Source organism: Betta splendens, chromosome 9, assembly GCF_900634795.4.
Source record: "Betta splendens chromosome 9, fBetSpl5.4, whole genome shotgun sequence".
In the NCBI taxonomy this organism is placed as follows: domain Eukaryota; kingdom Metazoa; phylum Chordata; class Actinopteri; order Anabantiformes; family Osphronemidae; genus Betta; species Betta splendens.
Window position 1 is genome coordinate 25,100,445 of NC_040889.2, and position 21,435 is coordinate 25,121,879.

Here is a 21,435-nt window from a genome sequence, read left to right on the forward strand (position 1 = left end):
ATTGACACATTATTCTGTCTTAAAACAAAACATGAGCTAGAAATGGAAGCAATGATCAATCAACCAACCAATCAATCAATCAATCAATCAATCAATCAATCAATCAATCAATCAATCAATCAATCAATCAATCAATCAATCAATCAATCAATCAATCAATCAATCACTTTTCATACACAAAAATAAGCCATAAGTAGAAAAAAAAACAGATCATGGAGTTCAAAACAGTCACTGACAATACCATAATCGGACAGGAGCCTCTCTCAGAAAAAGAAGGAAAATAGTGAGAGAGAATTAATAATTAAATAATTAGCATTTCACACATTTCACACTTGATAATATTTAGAGGTTTATGTTCAACATGTAAATTATTTGAGGCCAACAAATACTCAAAAATACAGCTACCATAACAACCTTCTCATCCACTTCGCTATAGGGAGATAACATTTTCCTGTAAGGCCCAGTATATCCACCTTTTTTGTGATACTGTGATGTTTCAGTCAAATACCAACACTGTGAATTATAGCATAATGGTTCTCATGCCCCAAGAACATTTTCTATTAACAAAAAAATTGGGTTGTTAATTTCACCTACATTTGTTTTTGTACACATGTCTTTGTGTAATAACTACAGTTATAATGATTATTTTGTGTCATTTCATTTTTACTCTCTGTGTGTAACAGTATCTGCATTTAGGATTGTGCTGATTGGGGGGAGTGAAAAGACCATATTTGCCAAATTCCTATGGAGCCAAAGTTCACCCAAAGCTCTAGTAACCTATGGAGAATGGAAAGGACAACAACTTACAGTAGTGAAAACTGGAGACCTGATCAGTCAGTCTGTGGAAGCAGTGAGACGAGAGATGAAGGTCTGTGTGAGGTTTTGTTCTCCTGGACCAAATGTTCTGCTGCTGTTTGTGAACCCTTCTGATTTCACAGAGGAGAAAAGAAAAACACTGGAGTTCATCCTGAGTTTGTTTGGTGGAAACGCTTTTAAATATTCAATGGTTGTTTTCACACATGAGGGCGAGAATGAGACAGTGAAAAAACTGATTAAAGACTGTAAACAAAGGCAGCACAGAATCAGCCATTACAAAAAGGTTCGGATAGAAACTGATGAAGAGTTAATGCAGAAAATGTCAAAAATGGTGAGAGACAACAGAGGAGGATGTCTAAGACTGAATAAAGAGGATGATGCTTCAACAGCTCTAAACCTGGTTGTGTTTGGGAGGAAAGGAGCAGGGAAGACATCAGCAGCGGAGGCCATTGTAGGTCAGACAGGGCTTCATGCAGTCTCCAGCTCATCACAGTGTGTTAAACACCAAGGAGAGGTGTGTGGACGTTGGGTTTCCCTGGTGGAGCTGCCGGCCTTGTCTGCAGAACCAGAGGAGACAGTGATGGAAGAATCATTCAGGTGCGTCTCCCTCTGTGACCCTGAGGGGGTCCATGCCTTCATCCTGGTCCTACCTGTGGCTCCACTCACTGATGAAGACGAGGCAGAGTTACAGACCATCCAGAACACGTTTGGCTCTCGAGTCAATGACTTCACCATGATTCTGTTCACTGTGGAGTCAGATCCTGGAAATCCAGCTGTTGCTGAGTTTATTAATAAAAACAGGGAAATCCAGGATCTCTGTCAGTTGTGTGGAGAAAGATCTGTTGTTCTCAACATCAGGGACAAGCAGACGATCCCTGATCTGATAAAAGCTTTGGAAGAAATGATAGATGACAGATCAAGCTCCTTCACTAAGGACATATTCACCAGAGCTCTGATGGAGAAGATCACAAATGATAGCATGGTCCGTAGGCGTTTTTCTGTCTTGTCTTTTAACATGCGACAAAACAGTGACAGTGGCTCAGAGGCTGAGTGAGTTCCCGGGCCTCAGGCGACACAGGTTCACTGATGAAGAGGCATACTTGACACATGACACAGCATGACAAGGCAGATCCTCAGCCAGGGGACAGTGAGGCATTGCCAGAATATTAAAAGACAACAAGAATATAAAAGAGAAAAGAAAAAAAAATACAGCAGTAAATGCAACATTTCTGATCGACCCTCTCAAATAAGAGATTTGTGAATATCAACACAATCTAATGAGCATCTAATTATAAGGCAGGCGTGACTGCAGCTGCAACATTTAATTAATAAAATGAGCTTGGAACATGTTGCCAGTTCTAAAAAGTAAAGATGCACCGGATCACCTGCAGTGGGTCTGGAGTACATTGGACCATGAGAGTAGAATAATGGTCAATGGTCAATGGTCAATCTTTTGTCTTATATATTTGTCTTATACTTACTGTATATTTTTTTAATAATAATTTACTACATTTACTCTATTTTAACATCATGATTTTAACTTTTTTTGTGAAACCTTTATTAAAATCCACTAGCTTACCAAGGCCCAGTGTCCACCTCTTGGCTTTTAGTTTTATTTGCTGCAATAATTGTTCAATTGTTGTAGGTTCAGTTTTAGTTTAAACCATATTACTGATGCTCTGACACTTACATTTTAAATAATTACACAGCATCATGCTCATGCATGTAAACATTAAACTATCTGAAATAAACATTTCAAAAGCAAACTCTCCTGTGTTCTATCCAACACCTTAGAGATATGTAGTCACATATAGACAGAATTTAATTTAATTCATTCAATTTTCCAATTCAATTCAATTTTATTTATATAGCAACTAATCACAACAAAGTTATCTCAAGGCACTTTACAAAGTAAGGTTTAAGACCTTACACAAGTAAACCCAACAGATCCCACATACAAAAAGCCTTTAAAACTCCTTCTCTTACAAGGAAGAAACCTCCAGCAGAACCAGGCTGGATGTGGGCGGCCATCTGCCTCGACCGGTTGGGGTGAGGGGAGAGAGAGAGAGAAAAGCACAGCAACAACAACAAGCAACAGCAAGCAACACCAGAGCACAGGCAGGATGGTAGGACCAGGGACTGGATACAGGCAGGACGGTTGGATCTGCAGCTGCCCATCACAGACACAGCTCTAAGTACAATCATACCTGTAGGTGAGGACAGAGAGAGAGAGAGACAGAGAGCGGGAGAGAAGCACAGCTACTGGAGAGAAAGAGACAAGGTTAGTTGAACATAGAACAATGATGTTATTGGACAAAAGAGGTAGAAGGAAACAGAGGAGCTCAGTGTATAAATTTCCAGTCCCCCAGCTGTCTATGTCTATTGCAGCTTAACTAAGAGATGGTTCCTGTGACAAACAATCATTGCCAGTGACCTGAACCATTTCTAACTATAAGTTTTATCAAAAAGAAAAGCCTGATCTTAAAGGTGGAGAGTGTGTCAGCTTCTCGTACCTGAACAGGGAGCTGGTTCTAGAGGAGAGGATAAATATTCAGAATATTTATCTGACAAAATAGACTTTTCTTACTTATTTTTTTATCGGCTACCACCCAAATTCCAACACAGTAAAGGCAGTGATATTTAGATTACAGAACAAATGTAGTCTTTAATGTTTTACACTCCTTCAGGCATATTTTTTATTTGTGACAGTAGAGCTGTAGCTGCTTTTGCTCTGCCATTATCCTGCCTCACTCAGTCGCTAGTGAAGGACACTGGATCTGAAACTGTCACAGTCCAGGGTTTTGTTCTTGTTCAGTTCCTGTTCTACCAGGTCCTGTGCTAACATTTCTTCTGCTCATTAGTCTCAGCCGTGGTCAATTAAGCAATTTGGTTTTCCTGTATTTAGTCACCAGCATTTACATCAATCCTTTGCATGATCGTGAGTTTTCATACCTCGTTCCAGCGTTGCATTGTTGTCTTACCTGTTTACCTATACCCTTGTCAGATATTTCTTGCCTGTACCTTTGTCTTACCTGCTCGATCTGTTGACTGACCGCCTCCCAGTGTTTGACGACGCCTTTTGCCTGCTCTCTCTGTACCTCTGCTATTCTGCCATTGTGTTTTTAACCATTGCCTGTATCCTGACAACGGTTTTGCATTAAATCCTTTTTACTTTTACTTACCTGTACGTCTCCCAAGCTGTGCATGTGGGTTCGTCGCTTTACAGTAGACCGCAGCGCCACCGTGACAGAAACTTCTCCTGCCTGAAGGCAATTTTATTTAAATGGGACCAGTGTTGAAGGTCAAGGCTGAGCCCAGGCCGGCCCTAACCAATTTGGCACCTAGGCAATATTTCAGGTGGTGCCCCATTGCATCACAGTAAATTTCATTACTAGTGTATGTACTCATTTTTGTCTTGGACATTCTTTTATTTAACAAATGCAACTGCACGTTAAAATACTTGAAGAATTAAAGAACCAAATACAAAAAAGTTAAGTGAACATATGAAATACAATATAAATAGCTTATATAAAGTACCTATTAACACTCCCAAAATAAAGTGTAAACAAGTGACATTAACTTAACAACACCTCTAGCTGTGTTTTTGGTACTGCCGTAACTTAAAAACTACACCATAACCTGCAGCCTGCTTTATTCTCCTGGGGCCTCATGTACAAAGGATACTCACAAACAAAAACCTGGCATAAGCATGAATCTACGCGTAAGGTCAGATGCATCAAAGACTATGTGAAGTAGAAATTTGAGTAGATCTACGGTAGCTCGCTGGTAAAACTTGGAAACTGTTAATCATGTAAAAACAAACACACCCTAGAAAAACAATAAACAATTATTATTATACAGCCACACGTCTGCAATCATCGTCAAGCTGCTGACCACACTAGGGTTCCAGCTACAGACCAGTCGGGTATAAGCCAGTAGACCCTGAGCCGAGTCGAGCCATGCCACCTCTGTTTGACACAATCATCCCTATGCCAGCAAGCCATCAAGTTCCCATATGATGCGTTTGATCAGGGCAACTTTATAACGCAGTGTTCATTGAAAGCCAGTTTACTCGAGGTGATCGGAGCCATGACCAATGACCACTCTGACTGAAAAAAACATTGATAGTCTACAATGATGTGTGTATTTGTGTTATTTCTTCAGTAGAACTATCAGGAAACACCCTACATGCTGTCCCGATGCCCTTCGTCTCCTTCCTTCTTTTCATGTCTGAACTTTAGAGACATCTTTGGGTCTACCTATGGTACAATGTTATACTGTAGGTGTAGAATTTTGCCCACAGATCTGCATCCAGAGCATCTTCAGCAATAAGGAACTAATGGCACTTGAGAAATCTATTTTCAACAAGAAAAAAAAGTATTAGTGAATATAAGGATCTGATAGAACATGTTTTACGAAGGATATGATTTCTCTCAGTTATTTGTTTACAAGCCTCTGTTTTGTCCCACTCATTCCTTCTTACCAATATGAGGATTGTATTTTGGGCATTTTCTCTTCTGTCTCTTCTAGTTGTCATTCGGGTCCTTTTTCTTGATATAATGATCCAAATACTTGAATTTTTTCACAGTTATTCCTATTTGCCCTATTCCCATTCACATCCTTTTTGATTCCTGAGGATCTTGAGATGTGGATCTCCAGAGGCAGGTTGCATTGTGGTGTCTTTTGGTTCAATGATCTCATCAGTCTCAATGGTTCCTCCGCTTGTGGCGCTGGTGGCTGGCTTTTCTAGGATCCCTCAGGAGGTGATGTAGAGGTCAAAGTATCAGCATAACAATATAAATATACAATTTTTAATATTTGCAAAAATCACAAGACACAGTACTTTTAACACATGTGGAACACATCCGGCACAGTGGAAACGGACCAACTAAGCAATACTTTGGTGCTTTCATTGTTGCATTTACATAGGAGCAGGCCACGTAATGGTAGTTACAGTAAGTGGATACTAGAAATGTTTTTAGGCACAATTTTATTGCTTGATATTAACAAATAAAGTCATGGAATACATGTGATACCATTGCTCCAGCTGTAAGTGTATCCTTTGTCTGTGTAAGTGTGTTTGGGGAAGTGTTCTGCTCTACTGGCTTTTTAGTCATTAACCACTTCTGCTAAGGCGGAATTGCTGACTGTGGAAGCTTCAGTGTAGGCCCAACTTCGAAAGAATCAACATCAAACAACAATGAAGGACAACAGAAAGGAAATCAGCAGAAGAGCAACACTGGGAACTCTTTAAACAGAACAGGTTCAAGGAATCCTCTGTGAGTAGAGGAACCATGTTTCCCTCTAGAATTATGTCCCTAGGCAACGGAGCACAACCAGCTCAAACCTGGTCTCTGGCTTAATCTGGTGGCTATATGAGGAATTTCAGGTTTTATTTGTAGATCAAATGCAATAATTTGAATTTGAAAATAATTAGATATGTACAGATAAAACTTATTTTCTTAATCACTTTTATATGTATAAAAATGAAAATAGGCTCCCTCGCCGCTGCCCTGGAGGTGGCCTCAGTCCATAAGGCCACTTCTACAGTACGAGGGCAGATTTTGTTTCTTTTCTTTGAGACAATTTCTTCTGCCTTAGAAAAAAATTCTCACATGGTACAGATGATGATGGAGGGCACAAAAACTGCAGTGCAACTTTGTACAGATGAGCGTAGACTGACCTCTGACTTGACCAGAATTTAAGTTGATCCTCTGGGAAATAAATGGTTCTTCCATGTACTGCTATATTTCTACTGTGGCACCTGCTGTGGGATTCCTCACCTACCTCTCCACCACATGACTGTCCAGCAGATCCCACAAAGCACCACCTACAAATGAAACTGCTGCATGTTTCATTATGGAAACTTCAATACATAAAATTAAGTGAAATGCAAGCCTTTTTTTATACATTTTTAAACTATGCTGTGACCTGGTATGCGCTTCAGGACAACATCAAATACCTGACTGCGTTTAGATTCAGCTGCTGTCTCTGGTTGTAAGGACGTGGGTGGGACAGGAGGGGAGGGTGCATGACTTGGTATTTCTGCACCTATAATCGTTGCACACTCTACAGTAAGACGCTTCACTGCAGTTTGAGCATTGTTTTGGCTGCAGAATCCCACAGCCTTAAATCTGGGGTCAAGCAGTGTAGAAATTGTTATGACACTTATTGTCTCAAGGGGTGACAGATACTCATTAAATGTCTCAGAAATGCTGATCCAAAGCTGCAGAGCTTTCTCATCCTGAACCTGGGGTTGTTTCCTTGTGATGATGTACCTCAGCAAACAGATGAGTAGAATTACCTCCCCCCTGTAAAGCTCAGTTGTTGCCATGTAAAAAGTAGAAAGAAAGTCCAGACACTCACTTTACTTTTCCTCCTTAAACTTCCATCTGTTTTATACCTCTGAATCCCGGGTGGGGTAGTGGGGGGGCAGGAGCCTATCCCAGCAGGCTGAGGGCTGATGTTTGGGTACACCCTATACAGGTATCCAGCCTAATGCAGTTAGTCACGTTGGCTAGTCTATTGTTATAAATTAAAACACTAATGAACAGCTTATGTTCACATACAACGACTGCTTGGGTTCACTGTTGGTCTATTCTCAGAAGGGATGACATCATGCTTAGCAGGGTAATGTCTCAGCATTGACGAGGTGATGCTGTAAGACATCTGGTTGCAGACTAAACACCAAACCTACAGATTTTTACAGGGATTTTTTCCCTGACAAATCAAGCATAGACACTGTTTCTGACACACATTGACTCCCTCAGTATTTACCTTTTTTCTGATTCTAGTTTAATTGTTTTCTCCATATCTTCTAGTTTTTGCTCTAATTCCTGTCATTGTTTTGTATCTCTGTCTTTTTGTCTTTCTTCTCTTCATCTCTCACCTCCTGTTCCTTCTTTCAGTCTTCACATCCATCCATCCATCCATCCATTTTCTTAACCGCTTACTCCCTAGTGCGGGGTCACGGGGTGCTGGAGCCTATCCCAGCTGGCTACGGGCGAGAGGCAGGGTACACCCTGGACAGGTCGCCAGTCCATCGCAGGGCTCAGTCTTCACACTCTGTGTATATTTGATTTTCCATTTGTTGAAGTTGTTTTTTCTTTCTCTTTCCTGACGTGTTCAACTTTCTCTCTCTCTTCTTTCATTCTTCTGTTCATTGCTTCCATTTCTGCCTCATGTTTTGTTTTCAGTTCTTCCTCCTTCCTCTTCATCTCCTCTTCCTTCTGCTTCAGGATCTTTTCCACTTCCTTCTTTATTGCTGCCTCAGCTTCTTGGAACATTTTGCTGCTGTAGCAGCTTCCTCTATTTTCTTTCACCATTTTTTTTGGCCATTGTCAGTAACTCTCTGACCTGAGTGCGATCTGTTTTGTTCTTATTATTGAAGACCTGGTACCTTCCTCCACAGTCATATAACTCACATATAACTCTCAATTGTCTGGCCTTTGAGTTCATCTCCTCTGGTGAAAATAATGATAATAAAATCTCCACAGACTCTTTTTCTTCTTCTATGAAGTGACCGATCTGCAGAATCAATAAGATCACATGAGGTCCAGGAGACAACAAGCTGATGCATTTCAGCCCCTCTTGAATCTCGTCATTAGAAAGACTTGTATCAAACAAACCAGGAGTGTCAACCACAACAACAGGTCGTCCATCAATCTCTCCTGAGGCTTTCTGACAAACCTTCGATGAGCCGGTGGCGTTTGCTCATGCGAGCGCTGTCAGTCACCCCCCCCCCCCCCCCCCCCCCCCCCCCCCCCCCCGCGCGCCGGACGTCAGTTTGGGGGCACCGCAACCTTTCCTTCGGACACCCAGGTGAATGTAGGACATTCCTCAATCAGTGCGGCAGAGTGGCAGAACAAATCGGCGTGCATGAGTACGTTTGCTAGCTTTTCAAAGGCGCTCATGCAGATTTTCCAGGACGTCATCCCCGGGTGAGAGGCGGCTCAGGGACTGGTGAATATCCGACAGGGGGATCGGAGCACTTCTAAGTACGCCATTGAGTTCTGCACGTGCGGTGCGGAACCGCGGTGAAGTTAGTTTGACGTTGGACATTCAACAGACATTCGACCGAAAGTACCTCCAGACAAGCGGTCCGTCTTTGAACAAGCGATCCGCGTTTCGTGTTCGCTACGCGGACACAGAACGAGACACGGCACATGAAGACGTTGACTTAGGGACCGTCGGTAAATTATTTGGATTTTCAAGAAATTAATAATTCAATAGCGTCCAAACCATATGACCTACTGGTTCAAAACCTGCTTCAAACTATGTGTCTACATCTCCTTCACATGGCACAACCATTTCTATGAGGATCAAATCATCTTTCATATTTTTCTATAATATTTTAGTATAAATAATAGTGTAAATTTTCAATACCATCCACACCATTTGACCTACTGGTTCAAAACCTGCTCCAAACTGTGTGTCTACATGTTCTTCACTGGGCACAACCATTTTTATGAGGATCAAATCATGTTCCATATTTTTCTATAATATTTTAGTATAGATATTACTGTAATATTTCAATACCGTCCACATCATATGACCTACTGGTTCAAAACCTTCTCTGAAATGTTCATCTACATCTCCTTCACAGGGCACAACCATTTTTATAAGGAAATAGTCATGTTCCATATTTTTCTATAATATTTTAGTATAGATATTACTGTAAATTTTCAATACCATCCACACCATATGACCTACTGGTTCAAAACCTGCTCCAAACTGTGTGTCTACATCTCCTTCACAGGGCACAACCATTTTTATGAGGATCAAATCATGTTCCATATTTTTCTATAATATTTTTGTGTAAAGATTACTGTAATTTTTCAATACCATTCACAGCATATAAGCTACTGGTTCAAAACCATCTCTAAAATGTCCATCTACATCCCCTTCACAGGGCACGACAACTTTTATTAGGATCAAATCATTTTGCATATTTTTCTATATTTGTATAAGTAATACTGTAATATTTCAATACTGCCCAAACCATGTGACCTACTGGTCCAAGACCTGCTCCAAAATGTGTGTCTACATCTCACCATCTCAGTCTGGATTCTCTGACTCTGTTGCTTATACATGCAACGTGAGCTGTCACTCTGATGAGCTTGTTCCTGATAAGATAATTAACTCTTCCAAGTCGTCCACTTGTCTTTTATATCCAATCCCAACCAGATTACTCAAAGAAGTTCTACCTTTAATCAGCTCGTCCATATTAAATCAAATCAACCAATCTTTACAACTAGGCTATGTACCACAGGCTTTTAAGGTGGCTGTGGTTAAACCTCTATTGAAAAAACCAACCCTTTATCCTGGACAACTAGTCAACTATAGGCCCATTTCAAATTTACCCTTTATTTCCAAGATTCTGGAAAAAAATCGTGGCTAAACAATTATCTGACCACCTGAGTGGGAATAACCTGTACGAATATTTTCAGTCAGGATTTAGAAAACATCATAGCACAGAAACAGCTCTGGTTAGAGTCACTAATGATCTTCTATTAGCTTCGGACAATGGTCTAGTTTCTGTCCTTGTCCTGTTAGATCTTAATGCTGCATTTGATACAATTGATCATAACATTCTATTACAGACACTAGAACATAGAATCGGGATTAAAGGAACAGCATTGGGATGGTTTAAATCCTATTTGTTGAACAGATTCCAGTTTGTTCATGTTAATGATGAATTCTCCACATGCACAAGGATTAGCTATGGAGTACAACAGGGTTCTGTGCTGGGTCCAATTCTGTTTAGCCTATACATGTATCCTCTAGGTGAGATTATTAGAAAGCATTCTATTAATTTTCATTTTTACGCAGATGATACTCAGCTATATATGTCCTTGGAACCAAATGAAACAGAACAAATAGTCAAAATTCAGGGTTGCTTAAAAGACATCAAATCCTGGATGTCCCAAAACTTCCTTCAACTAAACTCAGATAAAACCGATATTCTTATTGTTGGACCTAAAAATCTGAGAGACACTATTGAGTCAGATAGCCACCCTGGATGGCATAACATTAGCTTCAGATTCTACTGTGAGGAACCTTGGTGTCATCTTTGACCAGGATCTCTCTTTTACATCATACATTAAACAAATCTCCAGAACTACTACTTCCACCTTAGAAATATAGTTAAAATCAGAAGCATCCTCTCTCAGAGCGATGCAGAGAATCTGATCCATGCATTTGTTACCTCTCGGCTGGACTACTGTAACTCCTTACTCATAGGATGTCCTAACAGCTCCTTAACAAGCCTACAGCTCATTCAAAATGCTGCAGCCAGAGTTCTGACAGAACTTAGAAAGAGAGATCACATTTCTCCTACATTAGCTTCTCTGCACTGGCTGCCTGTAAAAGGTAGAATAGAATTTAAAATTCTCCTACTCACCTACAAGTACTCAATGATAAAGCTCCTTCTTATCTTAAAGACCTCATAGTTCCTTATGCTCCCAGCAGAACACTTCGTTCTCAGAGCGCTGGGCTACTTGTGGTTCCTAGAGTGTTTAATTGTAGAACAGGGGGCAGAGCTTTTAGCTACCAAGCTCCTCTCCTCTGGAACCAGCTCCCTCTTCAGGTTCAAGAAGCTGACACACTCTCCACCTTTAAGATTAGGCTTAAAACCTTCCTTTTTGATAAAGCTTATAGTTAGAGATGGTTCAGGTCACTGGCAATTATTGTTAGTCACAGGAACCATCTCTTAGTTAAGCTGCAATAGACATAGACTGCTGGGGGACTTAATTTATACACTGAGCTCCTCTGTTTCCTTCTACCTCCTCTGTCCAATAACCTCCCATCATTGTCCCATGTTTAACTAACCTTGTCTCTTTCTCTCCAGTAGCTGTGCTTCTCTCCCGCTCTCTGCCTTCTCTCTCTCTCTCTCTCTCTCTCTCTCTCTCTCTCTCTCTCTCTCTCTCTCTCTCTCCTGCCTGTGTCCAGTCCCTGGTCCAACCATCCTGCCTGTGCTCTGTTGTTGCTTGTTTTTGCTTGTTGCTGTTGCTGTGCTTTTCTCTCTCTCTATCCTCTCACCCCAACCGGTCGAGGCAGATGGCCGCCCACATCCAGTCTGGTTCTGCTGGAGGTTTCTTCCTCGTTAGAGAGGGAGTTTTTCCTCTCCACTGTTGCTGTCAAATTAAATGCTTGCTGTATGTGGGATTTGTTGGGTTTAGTTGTGTGAGGTTTTAAACCTTACTTTGTAAAGTGCCTTGAAATAACTTTGTTGTGATTTGGCGCTATATAAATAAATTTGAATTGAATTGAATTGATTCTGCCCAATCTTGTCACTCCTAAGCTCAGCATTTTAATCTCCGCTACCTCCCTCTCTGCCTTTTGTCTGTTTCTCACTGCTATTGTCTTCAAACCACAGAGCAGAGCTGGTCTCACCACTGTCTTGAAAACCCTTCTTTTGAGTTTTGCTAATACCTCTTTTCAACACTCCCTATCACAATGAACTGTTGACCCCAAGTACGTGAACCTTCTTTACCTCATGGCATTAGTGGTGCTCTTACAGGAGCCCAGAGCCTGTCTCAACTTCTGCCTTAATTCACAGGTTTCTTCATTCTTTAGCTTCCACCACTTGGTCTTATTTTCTGTCATCTTACTCACCACCACGGCAGTGCTGTCTGGCTACACTCTCCTACCAACACTTTGCAGTCACTAACCTCTCTCAAATGACCTTGTCTACATAGGATGTAGTCCACCTGCGTGCTCTTACCTCCACTCTTGTGTGTCACTCTGTGTTCCTCTCTATTCCGGAAGTAAGTGTTGACTACAGCCATTTCCATCCTCTTAGCAAAGTCTGCCACCATCTGTCCTTCTAGGGACTCTTTCCTTTACACCAAACCTGCCCATCTCCTCCTCATCACCCCTGTTCCTCTCACCAACATGCCTATTGAAGTCTGCTCCAACCACTACCCTCTCTCCTCTGGGTACACTCTCTATGACCTCATCTAACTCTCTCCAGACTCTCTCCTTCTCTTCCAACTCACAGCCACTTGTGGAGCATACCCACTGACTACATTTACCATCATCCCTTAAATTTCTAGCTTTAGGCTCATCACCCTGCCACCCTGTCTTTTCACCTCTAGAACATTGTTCACAACCCACCCTTCAGGATCACTCCTACCCCGTTTCTCGTTTCTTTTCCTATACACACCATGGTAGAACACACCACTTTCCCTGTCATTGCACCAACGTTAAGAGTCTCTATTCTCAGATCTATGCTCCTGCCTTTCCTGTTCTCTCTCTGTCCACAAACCCTTCTGTCTGCACTCCTTCTTTGACTAACAGTAGTCCAATTTCCACCAGCACGCTGTAGGTTAACAGCATTGGTTATCGTTGTTAACCCAGACCTCGACCGATCCAGTATGAAATTCCTATGGATGATTTACATCTTCGTCTTACATGGCAAGTTTTACGCCAGATGCCCTTCTTAATGCAACACTCTCTATTGATCTAGGCTTGGGACTGGATCAAAGGTTATTGGCTTGCAACCTCTGTGGGTAGATTACATAGTCATGTTGCTTATTTTTCAATAATAAGTTAATGATACAACAAATATGGATGTGCCCCAAGAAGGACACGTAGACACACAGTTTGGAGCAGGTTTTGAACCAGTAGGTCATATGGTGTGGATGGTATTGAAAAATTACAGTAATATTTACACAAAAATATTATAGAAAAGTATGCAACATGACTATTTTCTCCAAAAAAAAGGTTGTGCCCTGTGAAGGGGATGTAGATGAACATTTCAGAACGTTTCAGAGAAGGTTTTGAACCAATAGGTCATATGCTGTGGATGGTATTGAAAAATTACAATAATATTTACACAAAAAATTATAGAAAAATATGCAACATGACTATTTCCTCAGAAAAAAGGTTGTGCCCTGTGAAGGAGTTTTAGACACATAGTTTGGAGCAGGTTTTGAACCAGTAGGTCATATGGTGTGGACGGTATTGAAATATTACAGTAATAATTATACTAAAATATTGAAGAAAAATATGAAAGATGATTTTATCCTCATACAAAGGGTTGTGCCCTGTGAAGAGGATGTAGATGAACATTTCAGAGAAGGTTTTGAACCAATAGGTCATATGCTGTGGATGGTATTGAAATATTACAGTATTATTTATACTAAAATATTATAGAAAAATATAAAAGATGATTTGATCCTCATAAAAATGGTTGTGCCCTGTGAAGGATATGTAGACACACAGTTTGGAGCAGGTTTTGAACCAGTAGGTCATATGGTGTGGATGGTATTGAAATATTACAGTAATATTTACACAGAAATATTATAGAAAAATATGGAACATGACTATTTCCTCATATAAATGGTTGTGCCCTGTGAAGGGGATGTAGATGAACATTTCAGAGAAGGTTTTGAACCAGTAGTTCATATGGTGTGGACGGTATTGAAAAATTACAGTAATATTTACACAAAAATATTATAGAAAAATGTGCAACATGACTATTTCCTTATAAAAAATGGTTGTGCCCTGTGAAGGGGATGTAGATGAACATTTCAGAGGAGGTTTTGAACCAGTAGTTCATATGGTGTGGACGGTATTGAAAAATTACAGTAATATTTACACAAAAATATTATAGAAAAATATGCAACATGAATATTTCCTTATAAAAATGGTTGTGCCCTGTGAAGGGGATGTAGATGAACATTTCAGAGAAGGTTTTGAACCAGTAGGTCATATGGTGTGGACGGTATTGAAATATTACAGTAATATCTATACTAAAGTATTATAGAAAAATATGGAACATGATTTGATCCTCATAAAAATGGTTGTGCCCTGTGAAGGAGATGTAGACACACAGTTTGGAGCAGGTTTTGAACCAGTAGGTCATATGGTGTGGACGGTATTGAAATATTACAGTAATATCTATACTAAAATATTATAGAAAAATATGGAACATGACTATTTTCTCATAAAAATGGTTGTGCCCAGTGAAGAACATGTAGACACACAGTTTGGAGCAGGTTTTGAACCAGTAGGTCAAATGGTGTGGATGGTATTGAAAATTTACACTATTATTTATACTAAAATATTATAGAAAAATATGAAAGATGATTTGATCCTCATAAAAATGGTTGTGCCCTGTGAAGGGGATGTAGACACATAGTTTGAAGCAGGTTTTGAACCAGTAGGTCATATGGTTTGGACGCTATTGAATTATTAATTTCTTGAAAATCCAAATAATTTACCGACGGTCCCTAAGTCAACGTCTTCATGTACCAAGCGGTCTCGTTCTGTGTCCGCGTAGCGAACATGAAACACGGATCGCTTGTTCAAACACGGACCGCTTGTCTGGAGGTACTTTCGGTCGAATGTCTGTTGAATGTCCAACGTCAAACTAACTTCACCGCGGTAGCGGACCGGGCAGGCTCGGACGCTACCGCACTGGGTGATGTTTTCATTCAAGGTCTTCCCCGCCGTGTGAAGGACTGCTTGGTGGCCAGAGAGCTTCCAAGGGAACTAGATGCACTGATCAAACTGGCCATCTGCATTGATCGGCAACCGTGGAGCAGCGAATGGGAGCAGCTGGCAGAGTCGTGGGGCTCGGATTTAGACAGAGTTCGTTCAATGAGTGTGGCCCATGGCGGATTGCAACGTGTTGAACTCTGCGAGCGGACGTTTGAGCCGCTCACTGCGACCATCCCCGCTTCCGGGTAACAGCTGTCGGCGGAGTAGCCAATGCAGCTGGCCTGCGCATGACTCACAGGAGATGAAAAGAGGCAACGACAAAGCCTGGGACTTTGTCTATATTGCGGCCAACCCGGTCATTTCGTGGCAGGCTGTCGGAGCATTACTCACCATACCGCTCCAGTAACCCTGACGTTTCTGGATTATCATTCGGAGAAAATCACCTTCCTGGTAGTGCTTGACTGCCATCGTCGTGTAATCCTTGGACACACCTGGCTTCGCCGGCACGAACCCCGGATAAACTGGCGGAATAGCACAGACCAGGTGGATGTAGCCGGGGTGACTGAGTGCTACAGTACCTGGATCTTCGCGCAGTGTTCAGTAAGCAACAAGCCACGAGTTTCGATTGCGATTCATCCGTAGATTCAGTACAATTGCCTTGCCTCTGCATGCTCTTACTTCTTCCAGGGACAGGTTCCAGTGGATCCCGGAGGCCGATGCCGCCTTCCACCGACTCAAACAGAGTTTCACCTCAGCGCCCATGCTGCGGATGCCGGATAACTCTTGACAGTTCGTTCTGGAGGTGGACCCCTCCCAGTCTGGAGTGGGCACGGTGGTTTCTCAGCGGGATCAGGAGGACAGCAAGTTGCACCCAGGTATAGTTGTAGACAGATGACCAGGGAGATGTGGTGATCCTAGTTCTCATCACTATTTGGAAGACTGAGCGGAAGCAGTCCTCTACCAGATTGAAGCAGTGGCTGTACTTACCATCACCTCCTCAAAACAAAGGTACTGCAATCAGAATTGTAGATTAGTGAAGCTTATTTCTATGCAGTTATTATATGATTTATGACTTATGTTCTGCAATTAATATCTTATGTTTTGTCTTACTGTATGCATTTGACATTTCACTAGATTGTTCAATGGTTGTCTCTGCCTGATAGACTCTCAACTCTAGCTCCCAAACCCAAGGTCGGGGAGTTGTGTCTCTGTCTGTTGAGACTTGGTGCTCCTTTCTCATATGGGGTGCCAAATGTAAAAGGAGCACCTATAACTAGTTTTCTCACATTTAACTAAATGTCACTACATGTTTTCTCACATTTAGTTAAATGTGCAAAAGTGTAAATTTAAATGTTAAATGTAAATGTTAAATGTAAATGTTAAATGTAAATGTTAAATATTAAATGTAAATGTTAAATGTTTGCCGAGTGTAAACTGAATATTCATGAATGTGCAAGTAGACTCTACCCCTACCCTCAAACAGCGCTGGTCTCAGATCAGAGACACGAACTCAATCACCTCAAACAGTGCGCGCAAACCCCGCCCACATCTGATCTGGAAACTTTTGTTTTTAGCCTGGATGTAACTTCGGCTAGCTAGTATAGTTAGCCAACTAATTCTCCACCGACGCCAAAGAAATATTCTATTTAAACCTACTTAACTCCCCATTAATGGTGTTTACGACAGAACGGCAGTTTGAAGCGGAGCCTCAGCCCGCACACCTGCCGTTACAGCCCGTTCAATCTCCCCCAACGGGAGGGAGTCGGAGCTGGCGGCCATGATGACAAAGGCTCGGTCGACTGGCTGTAGCCTTTAGCATATAGTAGCTGGCTACGAACTTGCCTCACATATAGGTTACTACATTTTAAACGGACAAACTAACATTTTAAAACATTATAGGTGTTGAAAAAATACTGCATTTAATCATTGAAACATATTTTGCTGAAGCCTCGTTAGCTGTGCTATTGCTTTGAAGTTTCCTCCCTTCTTCTCTGCAAGGAATAGGGAGTACCGGTGTGCCTTGCTGTCTCTCTCATTTTCTCCAACGCTGGGCCAAAGAGACCCTTGGATGGATCATAAGTGGCATCCATAATATCTGCCTTCTGAGCATCGCTCAGGCCTGACAGGTTTAGCCAGAGGGCCCTCTCTCCTGACACTGCCAGCCCCATCACTCGGCTAGAACCCTGGACCGCCCCTCTGGAGGAGCTCAAGATGAGGTCGTTGACAATGCAGATTTTGTCCCAGAGAGCCGGGTTTGGAGACCCTGTGTCCAGCAGGCGTCCCATTTCCTCTAAAATCCCTGCCTGATATGCAGACAGCTGTCAGGGCGGTGTAGATGACGGACCCACATGCACAGCACAACACAGCATTTAGGATGTTAAGAGGACAGTTTATTCCAGAATGCAGAATCCAATTCAGGCAGAGTCATACACAGTAGATCAAACGGCTAAATAGGATCAGGCAGAGACGGCGTCAGGGACAGGCGAGGTCATACACAAGAGCTGGGTTACAGTACCAAATCGTCGGGCGTCAGATCATGGTCAGGCAGGCAAGGTCGGTAACATGCAGCGGTAGATCATTAAGGCAGACAAGGCAGACAGGGACAAGGCAGGCTCAGAATCAGAGGTTTAAACGGGAGGCACGGTACACGGCAATACAAGACAAGGAACGCTGGAAAGTGGTGATCTCACGCAACAATCTGGCAGCTTGAGTCTGTGAGAGGTGGAGGTTATATACTGGTGAGTGATTACTAATTACGGACAGGTGTGACTAATGAGGACCGGTGAGTGAACAACTGACTGTGAACAGGAAGTCAACAAAATAAAACAGGACATACTGCGCTAAACAGGAACCAACAAGAAACAAAACAAAACCCAGATCGTGACAGTACCCCTCCCCCTAGGGCGTCTACCACGGCGCCCACGGAACCCCCCCCCCAAACCAGGGCGGGCGGAGGGCGGTCTTAGGAGGAGGGACCGAATCCCTCCCGGACAAGGCAGACAAGCAGGGTGGGCGGAGGGAGGACCGGAGGAGGGCCAAAACAAAAAACCACAATGGTCCAAACTGTCCCTTCACGGGGGGAGGTGCTCCGGGAGGCCAAGTAGGCGTGGCGGTCGGCCACGGCAGAAGCAACGCCATCGCCACCGCAGGAAACGGCGACCCCCGGGCAGGGAGTCGCCCCCGGAACTAGACAGTCGAGGTGGCCGACGACACAGGAGGCAGCGCCATCCTCGCCACAGGATGCGCCAAAGGCGAGGCACCCATCAGGCCGACGAGGTACCAGCCGGCGGAATGGCACCAAGGAGCAGAACCGACGTGGAGACGTGGTCAGCGCCGGACCACCAGGAACCGATGCAGATGCGGTCGGCGCCGGACCACCAGGAACCGATGCAGATGCGGTCAGCGCCGGACCACCAGGAACCGAAGCAGATGCGGTCAGCGCCGGACCACCAGGAACCGAAGCAGATGCGGTCAGCGCCAGACCACCAGGAACAGGGACTGGAATGGTCGCTACAGGACCGACAGGAACAGGGAATGGAACGGCCACTACTTGGCCGACAGGAACAGGAACTGGGACGGCCGCAACATGGCCGACAGGAACAGGAACAGGGACAGGAACGGCCGCAACATGGCCGACAGGAACAGGAACAGGGACAGGAATGGCCGCAACATGGCCGACAGGAACGGCCTCAACATGGCCGACAGGAACGGCCTCAACATGGCCGACAGGAACGGCCTCAATATGGCCGACAGGAACAGGCACTGGAACGGCCTCAACATGGCCGATAGGAACAGGAACTGGAACGGCCTCACCATGGCCGACAGGGACAGGAACGGCCTCACCATGGCCGACAGGGACAGGAACGGCCTCACCATGGCCAACAGGGACAGGAACGGCCTCAACATGGCCGACAGGGACAGGAACGGCCTCAACATGGCCGACAGGGACAGGAACGGCCTCAACATGGCCAACAGGGACAGGAACGGCCTCAACATGGCCGACAAGGACAGGAATGGCCTCACCATGGCCGACAGGGACTGGGACGACGTCCTCTCCGGAGCCGGCATGACTACTTGCAGCTGCCGAGCTCGACGGAGTAGACGCCAGGCCTGATTGGGTGTGACTAACACTCGTCAAACGGATGGTGCCCTCTGGCTGGGACAAGGCCTGAACGTGACTCGACTGGACTGGAACCTGGACTAGACTCGACTGGACTGGAACCTGGACTAGACTCGACTGGGCTGGAACCTGGACTAGACTCGACTGGACTGGAACCTGGACTAGACTCGACTGGAAGGGGAACCTGGACTGGGCTCGACTGGACTGGGACCTGAGCGTGACAGGGCTGCACTGGAACCTGAATGTGACACTGCTGGGCTGAGACCTGAGCAGAAGGCGGCTGGGCTGGAGACTGAACAGCGCACGGCTGGGCTGGAGACTGAACAGCGCACGGCTGGGCTGGAGACTGAACAGCGCACGGCTGGACTGGAGACTGAACAGCGCACGGCTGGACTGGAGACTGAACAGCGCACGGCTGGACTGGAGACTGAATTGCGCTTGACTGACCTGACTGAGATGCAGGATCTGGTGTGGCTGCTGACCGCAGGCCTGGGAGTTGCAGGACCTCACGCAGGGCAGGTTCCCTCAGGACGAGAGCGGCAGCCTCCCCAAACAATTGTTCCCTCGTGCCCTGGTCCGCTGCCGAATCGGCGGTGTTCATGAGGTGCGCGAAGAGGAACGTAACCGGAGGAGAACAGTGGAGGTGGATCTGCCGTCCGACGCCATCTGGGATGCCTGCTATAAACGGAACACAGTCAGTCGGAGGACCAAGGGACTCCTCTGCCGGAGAAGAGGGCTGCTCGATCCCCATGACCGAGATCTCGGGACCCGGGGTTCTGGAACCGCGCCTACGCCGACATCCTCCGGAGCGGCTGCGACTGTCCGTCGTTTGAGGCGCTGGGAGCGGCGTGGGCCGGATCTCTGTACCGGGGTCCGTGTGGTGAACCGAGGCGGCGGCGTCTGGAGCTTGGGCTGGAGCCGCCGAAGCGGCGACGGGAACAGGAACTGCCGAAGCGGCGACGGGAACACGAACCGCAGAAGCGGCGACGGGAACAGGAACCGCCGGAGCGGCGACGGGAACAGGAACCGCCGGAGCGGCGACGGGAACAGGAACCGCCGGAGCGGCGACGGGAACAGGAACCGCCGGAGCGGCGACAGGAACAGGAACCGCCGGAGCGGCGACAGGAACAGGAACCGCCGGAGCGGCGACAGGAACAGGAACAGGAGCGGCGACGGAGGAGCGGCGACGGAGACACGGCCAGCCGATGCGCGCCGTGCGCATGTCAAGTCCCTCCGTATTAGCCGGAGTCCATCAGAGAACGCCTGCACTCCGGGGTACTCACGCCACCAGGGCTCGTCCTCCAGTATCTCGATAGCTAGTTTGACAACTCGGAGCTGGGCAGTAAGGCTGGGCGCTTCCGTGTATTCTCTGGTCAGCCTCTCGAGATCCCCGCGGAAGTCCTCAGGTAAGCTCGGTGGAATACATTCCATCGCTTCGGTGCGTGGTTAGGCGCGGAGGCGACGAACAGAGGAAAAAAAGGGGAAAACAAGGGAAAAAAAACTTGTAACAGACCTGGGTGCAGGTTGGCGCTGGCTGGGTCCAAGTCTGGCCAGATTGTTCTGTCAGGGCGGTGTAGATGACGGACCCACATGCACAGCACAACACAGCGTTTAGGATGTTAAGAGGACAGTTTATTCCAGAATGCAGAATCCAATCCAGGCAGAGTCATACACAGTAGATCAAACGGCTAAATAGGATCAGGCAGAGACGGCGTCAGGGACAGGCGAGGTCATACACAAGAGCTGGGTTACAGTACCAAATCGTCAGGCGTCAGATCGTGGTCAGGCAGGCATGCATGCAGCGGTAGATCATTAAGGCAGACAAGGCAGACAAGGACAAGGCAGGCTCAGAATCAGAGGTTTAAACGGGAGGCACGGTACACGGCAATACAAGACAAGGAACGCTGGAAAGTGGTGATCTCACGCAACAATCTGGCAGCTTGAGTCTGTGAGAGGTGGAGGTTATATACTGGTGAGTGATTACTAATTACGGACAGGTGTGGCTAATGAGGACCGGTGAGTGAACAACTGACTGTGAACAGGAAGTCAAC

The 21,435-nt window shown here is 44.9% G+C and overlaps 1 protein-coding gene across 1 annotated transcript in view; it reads left to right on the forward strand.

Annotated features, from left to right (window-relative positions):
- LOC114862821 (GTPase IMAP family member 8-like) overlaps positions 1–4,084 on the forward strand; it is a 28,283-nt gene extending 24,199 nt beyond the window's left edge. Inside the window, exon 6 of the mRNA XM_029163526.3 lies at positions 684–4,084. Within this exon, the coding sequence (XP_029019359.1) occupies positions 684–1,870 (1,187 nt within the window). The 3' untranslated portion in view covers positions 1,871–4,084. The remainder of the gene's footprint in view (positions 1–683) is intronic.
- Positions 4,085–21,435: the final 17,351 nt, after the last annotated feature.